The 13,989-nt window shown below is 45.2% G+C and overlaps 1 protein-coding gene across 2 annotated transcripts in view; it reads right to left on the bottom strand.

Moving 5' to 3' along the window:
• ADAM19 (ADAM metallopeptidase domain 19) overlaps positions 1-13,989 on the bottom strand; it is a 32,162-nt gene that overhangs the window by 2,844 nt on the left and 15,329 nt on the right. Inside the window, exons 7-22 of one of the 2 annotated variants that reach the window (XM_035338966.1) lie at positions 13,506-13,566; positions 12,105-12,176; positions 11,094-11,260; positions 9,881-9,965; positions 9,509-9,648; positions 8,326-8,503; positions 7,560-7,649; positions 6,578-6,773; positions 6,188-6,296; positions 5,455-5,659; positions 4,855-4,935; positions 4,135-4,243; positions 3,900-4,035; positions 3,606-3,672; positions 2,834-3,049; positions 542-688 (exon numbers count right to left, since the gene is read on the bottom strand). In XM_035338966.1, the coding sequence (XP_035194857.1) occupies positions 542-688; positions 2,834-3,049; positions 3,606-3,672; positions 3,900-4,035; positions 4,135-4,243; positions 4,855-4,935; positions 5,455-5,659; positions 6,188-6,296; positions 6,578-6,773; positions 7,560-7,649; positions 8,326-8,503; positions 9,509-9,648; positions 9,881-9,965; positions 11,094-11,260; positions 12,105-12,176; positions 13,506-13,566 (2,059 nt within the window). Of the gene's footprint in view, positions 1-541; positions 689-2,833; positions 3,050-3,605; positions 3,673-3,899; positions 4,036-4,134; positions 4,244-4,854; positions 4,936-5,454; positions 5,660-6,187; positions 6,297-6,577; positions 6,774-7,559; positions 7,650-8,325; positions 8,504-9,508; positions 9,649-9,880; positions 9,966-11,093; positions 11,261-12,104; positions 12,177-13,505; positions 13,572-13,989 lie in introns of both variants that reach the window. The other variant, XM_035338965.1, reaches the window with a different exon arrangement.

Below are 13,989 nucleotides of genomic sequence, written 5' to 3'. Positions count from 1 at the left end.
GCACGAAGTCCCTTATTAATCATTCTTAGTAAGGACAATTTTGGTAAACATTCCTCAGAGAAAGCATATCAGAGAGGCTGGAGAGTGTTCCTGACCCTTAGAGGGTCCTCAAGCATTGCTTGGACCTTCCGGTGTTGCTGCTCTTCACAAACCATTTTGTGTCACATACCTTGACCCCCTAGGTGCTCAGCCCTGCTCACATGAAAACTGTATCTGAGGAAGTGCCCAGGGATGTGGAGAACGGAATCAGTTGTTCCAGAACGTGGCATGGCTGCTTATAGTGCCTGCACTGAGCAGCTCTTGCAGCCTGATCCCTTTTAGGATCAGGCATATTGTTTGACACAATAAACGCTTCATAAGTACTAGGTAAAAATAGAGGCCCCTGCAACAAAGCCAAGCAACCCAACAGCCTTTCCACCACCATCCGCTGGGGCTGTGCACAGAGGTGTTTTACAGCACGAGAGCAGTGTTACTCCCCCAACAGTCAGACCACATCCTGTCAGTGAGGGGCTACAGCCTTGCTGCTGTGCTCAGTGCCCACCTGCCCTGCAGGCTGCAGCTGTCCTGGGGTCCTGGGGCAGGCAGGAGGCAGTGGGAGGGCAGGGCCATCCCCGGGCCTTGCTCTGGTTCTGTTTGGGACCGGGTTGGCTGGCAAAGCTCTTTGGGGTGGCTGCGGCCTGGAAACATCCTACACAAGAAAGAAATAGTTTTGAGTTGTCAGCCTGGAGAGATACCCGACCTGAAAGCAGAAAGAATGCTTGTATTCGCTTCACAGGGCCTGAGCTTCTGAGCATGGCCAAGGATCCTTTGGACCTCTTGGGTTTTTAATTTTTGAGGAGTCCAAGACAGCAGACTGGGTATGCAAAGGCCCAGCTGGAAGTCTTTGCTTCAGAGTTAGCACAGTGATAGTACAATCTAATGGCTGCATGGTGCAAAGCAGGAGAAACCTTATAGACCTGGCAGGAGGCCCCACCACACCTCAGCCTGCAGCATTCCTGCCTGAGACAAAGGACTGATGGCAAAACCACGATTACCTCCTGGTGTGCAAAGACCTCTCTTTCTCCAACACGGGGAGGGTGTACAGGGGCTGCTGCTATTGCTTATAATATTTGTGCAGGGGATTAGTGGTTTTCAATCCATAGCTTTTCAACTATCAAGTTTCAATGAAGACCAGATGGCCTAAGGCTGCCGGGCAGCTGGCTTCTAACCAAGCACAACCAAACAGGATGACATGGTTACCTTGCTCTGCCTCCTAAATGAAGCTGTGGGCTGAAAGCACATTATGTTACAGCTACTAAGGGATCCAAAAGTTTTGAGCCTTGAATTTTCCAAGCAATTGGGAAAACTATATTCTAGAGCCTTTAAATTAGACACATTATTGATGCACCTGAAGTTGGAATTGAGTTTCACATGCATACATTCACTACATGATAGTGAACCTCACATAGGATGTAGGGGCATGGCCATACAATGACTGTAAACCCTGTGTACATATGTTTGTCCATACACAAACACACTCGCAGACCTCCTACATTCAGCTATTATTTGTTTGTGCACACAGCTGTCCCTAATAGGATACTCTGAGCATTACATTTTCCATTTGTCTAATGAATTTCAGCATAAAGCATGCCCCTGGGGAGAAGTTACCCACACAAGAGCTGACTGACTGTTGTTGCTTAGTTTCTGTGCTAAGTCACTGGCTTACAGGTGTTGATTTAATAAACACAGCTGCGTTCACAACTTGGAGGGCACCCAAAAACCCTGCAATCTCCTTAGACTATGTATAAATGAAATGCTTGGTGGCTGCATCGGCTGATGTCTGGGGATTAACTGCTCTCCAAGAACCTTGCCCTGTGACTGCAGGAGGGACAAAGCAGGCTAAACACCACCAAGAGCTGGGTCCAAAGAGCTCTTATTGGGACAGCAAGTAAGCAAATCTGGCAGATGCTGAAAATGTCTAGGAAGGACACTGACACTAGCAAACAGTGAAATTGATGACTTCCTCTTTATCTTCTAGATCTTATGGCTCTTCTCCAACCCAGAAATGGCAAGGTTGCTTTTGGAAATCCTAGGACAAATGTCCCGTTTAGTAGGTCTGACATGTAAAGAGACTGGATGCGTTGGAGACTGGGGGGAACTTGTCAACAAGCAGCTGGGAAGGATACCTATTCCTTATTGATTAGAGTCAGCTTCCTGCTTTTGTTTTAGTTTTCTTTCCTGTCGAAGTGCCGGCTGTTCATAGGAACAATGGAGCTAGAAACAAATCCCATTCAGTAAAATATTTTGGTTTTGTTTTCCTCTATATCCTTTGGAGAGACTGTCTGAGCCAGCCTCCTGCTTTCCCCTGCAACTGAGGCCTTTCCTTCTCTTCTGGGCCTAACGAAATAAAGGGAATATTTTGGTAAAATGGGTTTAAGTCAGTCTGAGTGATCTGCAATTTTTTCACAAGCATGTGGGATCTTTATTAAGCTTAGAACAAAACCAACAACAGGAGAAGTAAATAAGTACTCCATAGCCTTATAACCCTCAAAGTAGCTTTGTAGTTAGGATGCTCCCATAAGACAGGGTCAGTCTGGATTAAGTATTACATTTCCTATGCAACATACTAATGGTCCCATTTTTGTTTCTCATCCAAATAAAAATGAATTTGCTCCATGTATTCTTTGTGAAACAAAAAAATGTTTCACAATGTTGATACTGACAAAAGGGCTTTCAAAGCAAGAAGGACCCCTGATTAATGTGTCCCACCCACAACATCAGGGTTAAAGGGGCTTCACTCGGAACAAACCTCCCCATCCAACCACATCTGCAAGATGGCAGCATGACCTCGTACCTGAGAGCCAGGGGGCTTTGGGGCAGGAGGCGCTGGCCTGCTCGGGGGTGTCCGCCGGGGGATGTCCTTTGCTGGTGTCGGCTGTGCCACCCCACCAGGTTTCCTCATGCTGTGGTTGTAGCCGTTGGAGAAGGCAGACGGCTGCTGCATGTTTATTTGGAGGCAGGGAGGTGGCTGGGGAGGAGGTTTTGATGGGATTTCAGGGAAATCAATCACCTGTGCAGAAGACCCACAAATCCTAGGAGTTAGGTATGTCCACCTCAAATGACTTCTTTACTCTCTGCTATGCTTTTGAGGATCTACATGAGGTCTTTCAGTCACATAGCAGGAAATATCAGCTGCAACACCTGGGTGTTATATGTGTCTAGTAGATGTTGGTTAGATAAATTAGGACAATTTGGGATATTGTGAGGCAGAAACAGGAAATGAGAGAACAGGCTATCTCGGGCATTAGCACTGTAAATAACACTTGCAAATCAATCCAGGCTTGCGATTGCTGCAGTTTTGAAAGGGGGGATGTGACAAGAGAGGATTCATCGGGACAGACAAGTGGCCACAGGCCTGGCCAGGTCCCATCTCTCTTCTTGTAAGAAACAGCTGCAAGTAGATGCTATGCTCAGCTCCCACTGAGTTTCAGCCATGGGGCACATCTGTCTATTTTCCTCATCCTTTGAAAAATCCACCCCTTAACTACAGTATGAAAGGGAACCAAATCCCACTTTGTAGGGCAGCTGCATCTCCCCTGGGAAGTGGAAGGTGACATTGTCTCTACCTTTCTCTGCGCCTGAGGAGTTTTCAGCTTGAAGGCAGGGTTTGCATGGCCATTTCCAGAGGTGTCGCTGACAGAGAAAGAAAAAGAGTAAGAGTTATTTCCTGGATTTCTTTTCTCCTTTTTCTTTGCTGTATTTTGTTATAATTTATCAAAAGTCGAAGAATGAGAAGCAAATACTGACTATACCAACAAATCGATATAGCTATACTCCTCACAACCATTGCAATTTCTCTTCTGTGCTGACACTGAAAGGGAGCGGATGGAAGCAGACAAGGCACAGCACTGATCATTTACCTGAACTGCGGGGCCTTCTTTAGAGAACAGATGACAAATTTATTCCAGCATTTCAGATAATACAACAAAAGTATGATTCCAATGAGAAGGAGAACAGGAGCCAGGATCGCCAGAGTTATCACTGCTGCTGAAGAACCTGGGGGCAAGAAAATACAGTTTGTTAAATGGGAAATCCTCTGCTTCTAATCTAACCCATCTTTCTGAAGTGCCATCGCAGTGAGTTGGTTCCACTCACCTTCTGGCATGGGGGGGCCACTGTCCATACTTCCTCCCCTTCCCTGCTTGTTGCAAAATGGGGGAGCCCATCCTGGATTGCAGTGGCAGTTCTTGTTGTTGTTGCAGACCTGGGGAGGGAAGACTCAGAGACTCAGTGCAGTGTTTAATTTCATTCTGTGGAACAGCTGTCATTTGCTCCCTGTAACCCTAAGGACCATATGAGAGGGAGCAGACTGAGAATGAAAGAGTGGGATGGGTCCTGCTCTCTGTTGGGCAAATCCTGGGGCCTCCCAAGCTGCCCAAAGGCACACACTGCTGCACGCTGCAGTATTTATTGCTCTTCTTCATTGCCTACCTAGACCATGGGGATGGAGAGATGCTGATGTTAAATGTTTTTTGCTGAAACATTAGCAAAAGCTCTTAAATATTCCCACTGACCTTTTCTTTCCATCCTTTGGGGGAACAGCAGAGTAGAGTTTGTGATAAACTGTTCTAAACACGAGTTTTCACTTTTTCCCTTAGTAAACCTGATCTTTTTGGATTCACTTTAAACTGAGCCCAGAAGTTTAGAGCAGAAAGTGCATCAAACATGGCATGAAGGTGGAAACTAATAATTAGGAAGCAGACGTCCAGAGCAAACCTAAGTGTGGTATCAGAATTGAGCCAAACAACCATCCAGAGATGAATGGCAGCCCATCCTGCTTCAGCCTGAAACAGAGACAAAAAGAAAGACACCTACTCCATTGCCATGGCACTTCTTGCTACAGCTTTCAGACTCGAAGATGGTGGATGTGTTCTGGCAGCGTCCCTCAAAGCAAACCTGCAGAGAAAGAATCCCAAAAGCTCAGTGTAAGCCCTTGGGTTGCATACCATCACTGCCTGATGTTAGTTTGTGATTTGCAGGCTCACAGACACCCTGGGACACAAATAATACCACGGACAGAACAAAACTTTCCCAAGCAAACATTTAATCACTATTTTAAATCCCAGCTAACACATTGGAGAGAGGAGTGGGAGCTCAGAAGTAAACATATTGGTCATATCCATGTGGCAAGTCTGTGGTGGAGCTCTTGGGTGTCTTGATTACTAATCTTATGTCTCACCTCTAAAACAGCCTAAGCAAACTAGCAACCCCCAAATTTTGCACTGGCACTTCATCGGGCAAAGACTTAAGGTATGGCCTTTGGTGTGCCTTCTTCCACTACTCAGAAATGTCTAAGAAATTAATTTCTAACAAACATAAAAATCCCCTAAAAAGACATTAGACATCAGAAATTAATGCCTTAAAACCACAAAGCCTTGAACCTCCCCACAGCATTACAGGCAGGACTGTACCTACATGATGGCTCCCACATTTTGTTCCTGTCAACACCAAGCCAGGGTCCAGCATCTCCTTTTCTTCATTCTCAGATCTATACACGTGGGTCCCTCGGCACCTCACCTGCATCCTCTGCAGGGAGATAGTTGTGTCTATGGCCACGGCATTAGACTGCAGGGGTTTGGAAGCATAGCTCTGGCACTGGATCTTCCCACATTTAGCATCTCTGATTTCAAAGAAAAGGCTAAGTGATTATTTCTGGCTTTTTGAATGCTTTGCAGGCTTCAGCTCTACATGTAAATTCAAGCAACGGTGTTGAGGAATTGGTCAATGACAAAAGAGCAAGCAGCTCCCAGGGGCTAGCCCAGACATCAGTGTTTGATGCGTACTGATAATATCACTTCACTGTCCCCATGGTAGGTCAGCCTCAGAAAAATCACAGAGAAGACTGAGAAGCTTTTGTCTCAGCAGGGTGTTAGAAAACTACATTTCAACTTACAGGATTGAAAATCCCCTCTTCCGGTGCTTTGAAAAAATCCCAACTGGATGTTTTAAATGCAAAAGGCAGGGAAAATGGTAAACTTAATGCTCGGTCATAAGGACTTTAAGTCCTATTAGGAAGCAACTTGTTTCCCAGGGGTGAGAGAGGGACTGAAACCAAAGCATGGCTCAGTTTAGTCTACTGGCCCATAGTTTTGGAATATATGCAAACATCTTCTCCAGCCAGCAGCTCTTGGCTGCCACTGATCTCTACCTTCTCTCGCACTTCCTGTAGTTGCCGTAGATGTCCTTCCCACAGTTCCCGTAGACGTCTCCGGCAGCATTAACGTTCTCAAAACAAGCATCTGGTGCTGGCCTTGCTCCTGCATGGGAGAAACTCATGTGGCTGGTTTCTGTGGAGCCTGGCAGCCCACCTCACCCCATGCCAACCACACAGTTGTCCTTTTTCTGTCATGGTTTGAGCATGGGAAATTTTTGCCGCCTCCTCTAAGCAAGCAAGGCAGGAGAGAAGGTTCCTCATGCTTTGTCACTGATAACATATATACAAGGTACTAGTGCCATACACACAGTGAATAATAGCAGGGTACTGCATAATATTGCCAGTTCAAAGGACAATATGTTTCACTGCAACTAGTGTCCTTACCAGGCCCCCACAGCTGCAAGCACTGGTCTTCATATGTGAGGCACATGCCACTGTAGCAATACGCCCTTCCTCCTTCGCAAGAAGCCCCATCAATTTGGTAAGAGTTGGGGGGACAAAAAGGTGACTGGCCAGTGCAGTATTCTGGGAGGTCACAAAGTCCTGACCGTTCCCTGCAGAGAGTTCCTGGAGACATCAGCTAAAGAGATACAAAGGGAAAAAATGGAATTATGGTTTGGCTCCTTGCTGGTTTTGTGTTTGCACAATGTCTCTAATGTAGGTAAGAAAAGAAAAAAAAGCTGCATCTTTTCATCCACCTTATGCTAGGTTTTCTGAGGTCAGCAGCAATCCAAATAACTGTAACTTCATTAGCTGTGTGAGCTGTGTAGAATCAGATTGGTGACTGGATCTCTTCCCTAGGTAAGGATGAGATCATGCACAGAAAATAAGGCTGCCAGATCTCAAGGGAATGCTGCTCCATCTTTCTGTACCCAAGGGTGGGATCTGATACACCTAAATGATTTTTGACAGATGCTTGTGTAATCTGTTCTCCAACCCTCCCCCCCCCCTCCCCCACCCCGTTTGGGAAGTCTGTTTCAGTGTTTGCCTGTCATTGCTGCTGGTGACATTTTCCTAATGTATAACTTGCATCTCCCTTGCCATGAGTTTACCATAGATGCAGAGGAAGGACATATACAGTCGCATCTAGGAGGTTTATTTAAGCCCCTTTTGAAGGGAGTGAGAGTCCAGATGGATTCCTGGAAAATTATTTTTCACATATTCAGGATAGGTCATTACAAGCATGGAATTCACATGCAAGAATAAAAATGAGCCAAAGTGAAATGTTTTCCTATGTTCATTTTGGAGAGGATTTGGAGCCGGACTCTGTATTTGGCTGTGTTTGCTCCCATTTCCCTCTGTTTCACCTTCATGTACCTACCACTGTTATTCCCTCTCCTCTTTTAGGAAAACCCAGAAAGCTCACCTTGCACTGATGACAGCAGCTGCCGTGGGCACATTCAGCACCCAGCTTCAGGGAGCAGTTGTTGGCATTGCAGCAGGGGTTATTGCATTCCTGGAAGACAGCAAGATGCAGCACAGTTTACAAGGCAGATGTTCCAGACAAGAATGGTGTCAAAGCATTGAAGTGCGAGGGTGAGAAGATGAATTACATTCAGTGTCAGCCTTTCTTCCACAACATGCTCGTGAAACCCAGCATTTGCTGGTTTACATTACTGCATAATCCTATCCTCTGTTGGACAGACTGGGTATGATAGGCTATGCTCATTACCTCTGGTGAGTCTGGGCTGCTGGCTTCAGCTCCCTTTTGGCTTACTAGTAAAAGTCTGGGTTTGGAGAAGCAAGACGCAATTCTAAGAGAAACCTCATCCTTATCAAAAATGGGGCTGTAGTTAAAGTGCACTTAAAGATGCATGAAAATGTGATGTGTAGGTAGATTTTTTTTAATGAAGCTTTCATCAACTCTGTTTTATCATGGATTACACCATCCCTGAGTTCTGGGATGCATTGTATTGTGTGCTGTAAATTTAGTTAGATATTTTAATATCTATATGATATGCTACTTTTCAACCTTGATTACAATGCATATACATTTACACATAGGACAGGTATGCATATCTCCTGCACAAAGAAAAGCTGCTAACATATCACATAACTGTATTTATCAAGTATATAATAAAATCATTGTGTCCCAGCTAAGCCCCAAATGGTTGGATCTGAACAACTGTTACCTCCACCTCTCCACAGTCACACTCCTCCCCCTCTTCCAAGTAGCCATTTCCACATTTCTTCCCTCCATAAATATTTTTGGTGTCTGGCATGTTGGAGAGGCACATCCCTCCACCAGACTGCAGATACTTCTCCAGCTCTCTCCTGTTGCACTGGTTGAACACCTTGGGGAATGGGTGCCTGAATGCAGAAAAACATCATGACAGATCGAGGCAAGGGTTCAGAGCACCAAAAATGAGCACATACCAATATCTACCTGCGTGTGTTCACTGCTCATCTGAACAGTTTCCATATTTGGTGGAAATACATCACGTAAAAGAAGGTATTTAGTGGAGACAATTTTGTTAAAAAATGCTGAACCTCAAAAGGGAAGGGCTTGAGAAAACAGGGAATGTGGCTTTAAGTGAATGTGTTCGGCTGTCGTTTTTACGTGACTGAAATATATGAAAGCTGTTGTCGTTCCTCATCCAAAATGAGCTTTAGAATCCTGGTGGTTTCCAGAGTCGTTCTCACTTCCCTTTTCTCTAGAAGCCAGTTACTCTTTCCCTTTCAAACACTGGTTTTCAGTGGCTCACTGAACCCAAGCCATATTCTGCAGACAATAAGCAACAAATCTGTTTTCATATCCCCTTAGCTGGAAACATAAAATCTGTTTTCATATCCCCTTAGCTGGAAACATAACCCAATCACTGTGCCTTTTAATAAAATCAGTTATCAGTTCTTTCCTGAAGTAACCCTTTTTCCTCTCTTCACCACATTATAACACGTTATCTTTTCTGGGAGATGCTTTAGAAACCCTGTCAACTATTTATGCATTTCATGTGCAACACAGCAATGAAACCACCATAAATGTCTATGTGCCAAGGTGACACACCATGACATGTTCTGGTCACCCCTCATTTCTTTGATCCTGCTGGCAATAGCCAGACAGTTCAGGTTTTGGAGAAGGATGCATGTGTGTGCACTGAACTTGCTTTGGAGTGATGGATCTCTTGGTAGGACACAGGGCAAGCACAAACTCAGAGATGAAGTCCTGAGACAGTCTCTCAGGACAAAAGATAGGAAAACATGACTTTAAAACAATGAAGAACATCAAACAACAGACCCACCTTCATTCTGCATTTCTAGCTCTTCTTCCCCCAAGCCCCCTCCATTTCCCAGTGAGACCCAGTAAGCCGGACTCACCCAGTTGCAGAAGCCATGATGCAGCCTCCATCCTCTGCACGGGTAGTACAGCAGCCAGCTGAATCATGATTCATGCCAAAGTTGTGTCCCATCTCATGGGCAATGGTAGCAGCAACACCAATGGCATTATCAGAGTGGTCCTGTGCAAGGTCAAAGAGGCAAGTCAGCATTTCACCTGTGCCTGTCCCGTGCACCTCGGGGTCATTTTTCAATGCTACTTGTAGAAAACATCTGCTGGAGGTATTCTTGCCTGTGAGCAGGTGAGCTACAGGCCTTCAGAGGAAATATTTTATATCTGGGCTTTAGGAGGCACCTGTTGCATGTATTCACTGATGGCAAGAAACATCACGTTAGGCATTAGCAATGACTTACCATGTTTACTCCTCCTGACTGGAAATCAGAGCACATGGACATCACAGGAGCCAAGCCTACTGTGGTACCTTGGAAGGGCACACCCCTAAAATCAACCCAGAAAGAGCATGAAATGGCACTGAGGCATCCTACAGTCCCAAGATTTGTACATGTACTGTGTCTGAATACATTTTCAAGTACAAAATATTATAGCAGAGGTACAAAGCCTTAGGACCTAAATTTCTTGGACAGTTCCTTTGTTTTATGGACCAACCAGCCACAGCCAATCTTATTTTTCATAATGGTCTGGTGCCAAAAAGCGTCCTCTGCTAAGCTTTGCAGCAAGTACAGAAAAAACTATTTCTGGATCCTTAATTGGGTACTGCTTGTGAATACTTCATTTACCCTAAGCCTGCTGTTTGCTGGCTTGGGATTCAGGGACATGACAGAGAGCTCGGTGACACCCCCGTGGTGCAGCCACGCTTGGCTCCTGCCTGGCAAGCTGGAAGTCTGCACAGGCCCTGCCGGTGTCTGATGCAGGAGCCCTGTTATTACCATGCAGGACATCACCACATCAAGAAGAAATGCAGAAATGTTAAAGGGGAGAGAAAAAAAAAATAAAAAGAAAGAAAATTAAAAAAAAAAAAAAAGGAGGAGAGGTAGGAGAGGTATTGTATCTCTGCATTTTACTCCCACAGGTTCAGTCTTTGAATTTGCTTGTCAATGAATTACTATGGGAGAGGCAAGGAGGTCTAAGACTTGCTGCACATTTTTCATCTAATGACTTCTATATTGCTGGCCATAGCTACTGGCCCTAATGAGATCAGCGGGATGAGTCACAGACCATCATCTCCCAGCACCATGGCTGCTGTCTCAGCACAGTGAGCTAGGAACGAATGCCTTCTGCAAAGGGCTTAGCTCCCCTTCACAGGTCTCGCTTATGGCTCAGATTTTCTTGAAGTGGCATGTGTAGCTGTGACAGACCATGTGCAGCTGCTTGTGATACACACAAAAAAGCTGATGTGCACTTTGATGCATGTGCATTGAGATTGCTGCATAGCCTAAGCCCTGCACCTTTCCTAAAGTCACTGTGCTCTGGGTGCTTAATGCTGGCGGAGCAGCCACTATATAAATCTGCCTCGCTGAATCTTGGAACAATATAATCCTAGATATTGATTTCCCACCCACACAACCCACTTTCAGAAATAGGTTATTTCAGAAGAAATACACCTACGTGATTAGTTGGGCATTATCGTGTTTTCTGTACACTCGCTCCTTGCTACTCCAGGCCAGAAAGGACTTCAGGGTGGAGTAGGGATTCTCAGTTACATCGCATTTGTTCCCATGACTCCAGATCTCCAGCCCTACCAAGGCAATCCGGATATTCAGCGACCTGTAAAACTGACAGATATAGGAGGGAAAAGAGAGGACAAAATGAGCACCACTAATTTATTTTATTGCCTTTTAAACGTTGTGTATAAACACTGATAAATGCTACTACAGAAACACATGATCAGAGAAGATGTTCTCTCTGGAAATGAATTGTAACTTAGCACCATGTCTCTGCAGAATGAAATGTGCACCACCCACAAGACTAAATTGGGTTGGACTAGAGATGCTAAACATTCATTTTCTTAATGAATGACAGAGATATCATCTAGGAAAAAAAAAAAAAAAAGAAACAAAGACTGGAGACTGACATCATGTTAATCTTTAGATATGTCAAAATTCCTGAAAAAGGAAGGAAATAATCTGCTGCCCACGTCAAGTACAAACAGGATAAGTCTTCCTGGGCTGGGGTGGGCAGGGAGCAGTGGAAGGAGTTTAAGGAGAGAAGGGGAGTACGAAGGGGGTAGATCTGAAAAGCTGTGATGTTAACTTCAACAGCACTGAGTACCACTGCAAGGATGACTTCTGAAGGCTCCTACTTGCCAAGATTTCTACAATTTGAAGTGAATACCTTAGTCCTCTGTCAAAAATCAGTATTTAGGTGTTAATACAGAGATGTATTAAAATAAAGAGATGCTCCTGCTGGCTCCATGTTAAAGAAAGGAGACTCCCCCACCACATCCCCAGTGTCCAACAACAGAACCACGTGGAAAACAGTCTCCATTCTCCAAATCACTGGGGAGAACTAGCAAAACATTCCTCTCTCTCAAGAAGACAGCCTTCCTCTGCCACAATCAATTCTCATAATTGGCAATCTGAGCTTTGTCTTCCTCAGTTCACGCACACCTGATCTCACCTTATCTACGTAATTAGCAGCCTCCACTAGTTTAAGCCTTGTTGCTTCAATGTTGAAGTGATGCTTCTGAAACTGAATAAAATGGACATGTCAGGCAGCACGAAGAGAACTAGGAAGAGATGAAATGTGTTAAAACATGTTACATTAGCTTGAGAATTAGAAGGTAACTACCAGAAGATGCCCAAATCCTTCCTTCACTGTATATCTCCCTGTAAACCCACCTGTACATGCAAATTCAGAATTCATCCTGGGCATCCCACTGCAGGGATGTTTTTCCAGTGGTGGTAGGAACTGAGTAGAGCAACCCAAAGTCATCAAAAAAAAAATAACATTTTTTAGGTAGAATATATGGTAACATCCAGGAAGAACAAATTTGCCTATTTAACCCACATGGTAATTAATGATTTAATTTTAGCAAACAGTGTTCGATTCGAGAAATTAATGTTGCAAAATATTGAGATTTTTATTAAGCAGACTGCAAAAACTGAGACTTTTCACCTAGCAAGGGAAGCAATAAAATAAGGGCAGTTCACAGCTACACTGCAAGGGTGCCTACCCCAGACTGTCTAATGAAATGGTCAACAGCATATGGCAATTCCTGGGTATAATGTGTTTTCTCATACTTTCCCTGGCATCCTGCTGCCTGAGGAGACTGAAATGGCTTCTGCCTCTCTGGTTTTGTTCAGAATAAAGTATAGCCCAGAGCAGTATGTGGCTTTCACTGCTGGAGTTTCATGTTGTAAATTATGAATAGGATCAGCCCGACTCCTGTCTGTGCTGGAGATTGAATGATCAACGAAACACTGTGCAGTTTGCACTGTCAGTAAGTACATCTGGCATGCAGTCCAGGCTGGGCACAGGGGAAGGATTGCTGGCTTCAGTGGGTCTCTTCCAGCCCTATTCTATCACCTGGAGTCTTTGAAACACCTATTTCTATCTCTGCCAAGAGCTCAAAACAGAGGGTAATCTTAGTTATCTTCTGTAGAAATGAAATACAGATGCACATCATTGCTAGAAACCCCCAAGTGACCCAAGGCTGAAGGCAGTCTCTCCCATCCTTAACCATGGGCAGCAAAAGGGCTCCCAAATGCTCATGAAGATATGGGAGCATTCAGCTCTGGATCACTGGTACCTCGGGAGGCAAAAACTGACCCCCAACCCTTGTCCTTCATCCCAGTCATAACCTGCTGGGCAACAGTGGCTGATGGTGGCAGCAGAGGGGACAGCACTGACAGAGACTCAGATCTCCCCAGCTGCAGGTGGGGGCAGGACAGGACATTTGGGATGGCAAATGGAAACCTGTCTGCCCTGGTTGTGGTACCCATCCCCAGCAATGCTGCAGGCACGATGCTCACCCCACACCCAATGCACACCTGGTGTAAAACCCATCCCTTTTCTCACCTCCGCGTAATCTGCCACAAGCAGCAGCTCCACGTACTTCATAGCCTGCAGAGTCTCCCGCCTCACCTACAGCAGTGGCAACATAGGTTATTTCCCCAATATCCCCCAAGAAACCCTTTGCAAAACATACACATACAGGCTATTTTTCACTGTTAGTTTTTCACTGGCCATTGAGCCCACCCCATCAGGGACCCTGAGATGTGATTGATTTAGAGTAACCAACATCACAGGTCAATTATAGCACACTTTGATGTGCATGTTCTCAGCCCATCCCAGTTTGCTCATGTACCAGCTGCACAAATCCATGCAGGAACAGCCACAGCCTGGATTTGTCACTGTGCTCCCAGCACTCACTGAGTTCCCTGCCAGAACCACTATTTGGCAAACAGCTTGCTACAAAGCTCAGATGTTCTCTCCCATTTCTTTCCAAGCCCTGCTCCTGCAGAGCAGCAGGCTCCGCAGGCTGGGAGCCAGGGGGAAATCT

Source organism: Oxyura jamaicensis, chromosome 13 (assembly GCF_011077185.1).
Source record: "Oxyura jamaicensis isolate SHBP4307 breed ruddy duck chromosome 13, BPBGC_Ojam_1.0, whole genome shotgun sequence".
NCBI lineage: Eukaryota > Metazoa > Chordata > Aves > Anseriformes > Anatidae > Oxyura > Oxyura jamaicensis.
Note: the sequence above shows the minus strand (reverse complement) of the source record. Positions and strands in the feature narration are given on the sequence as shown.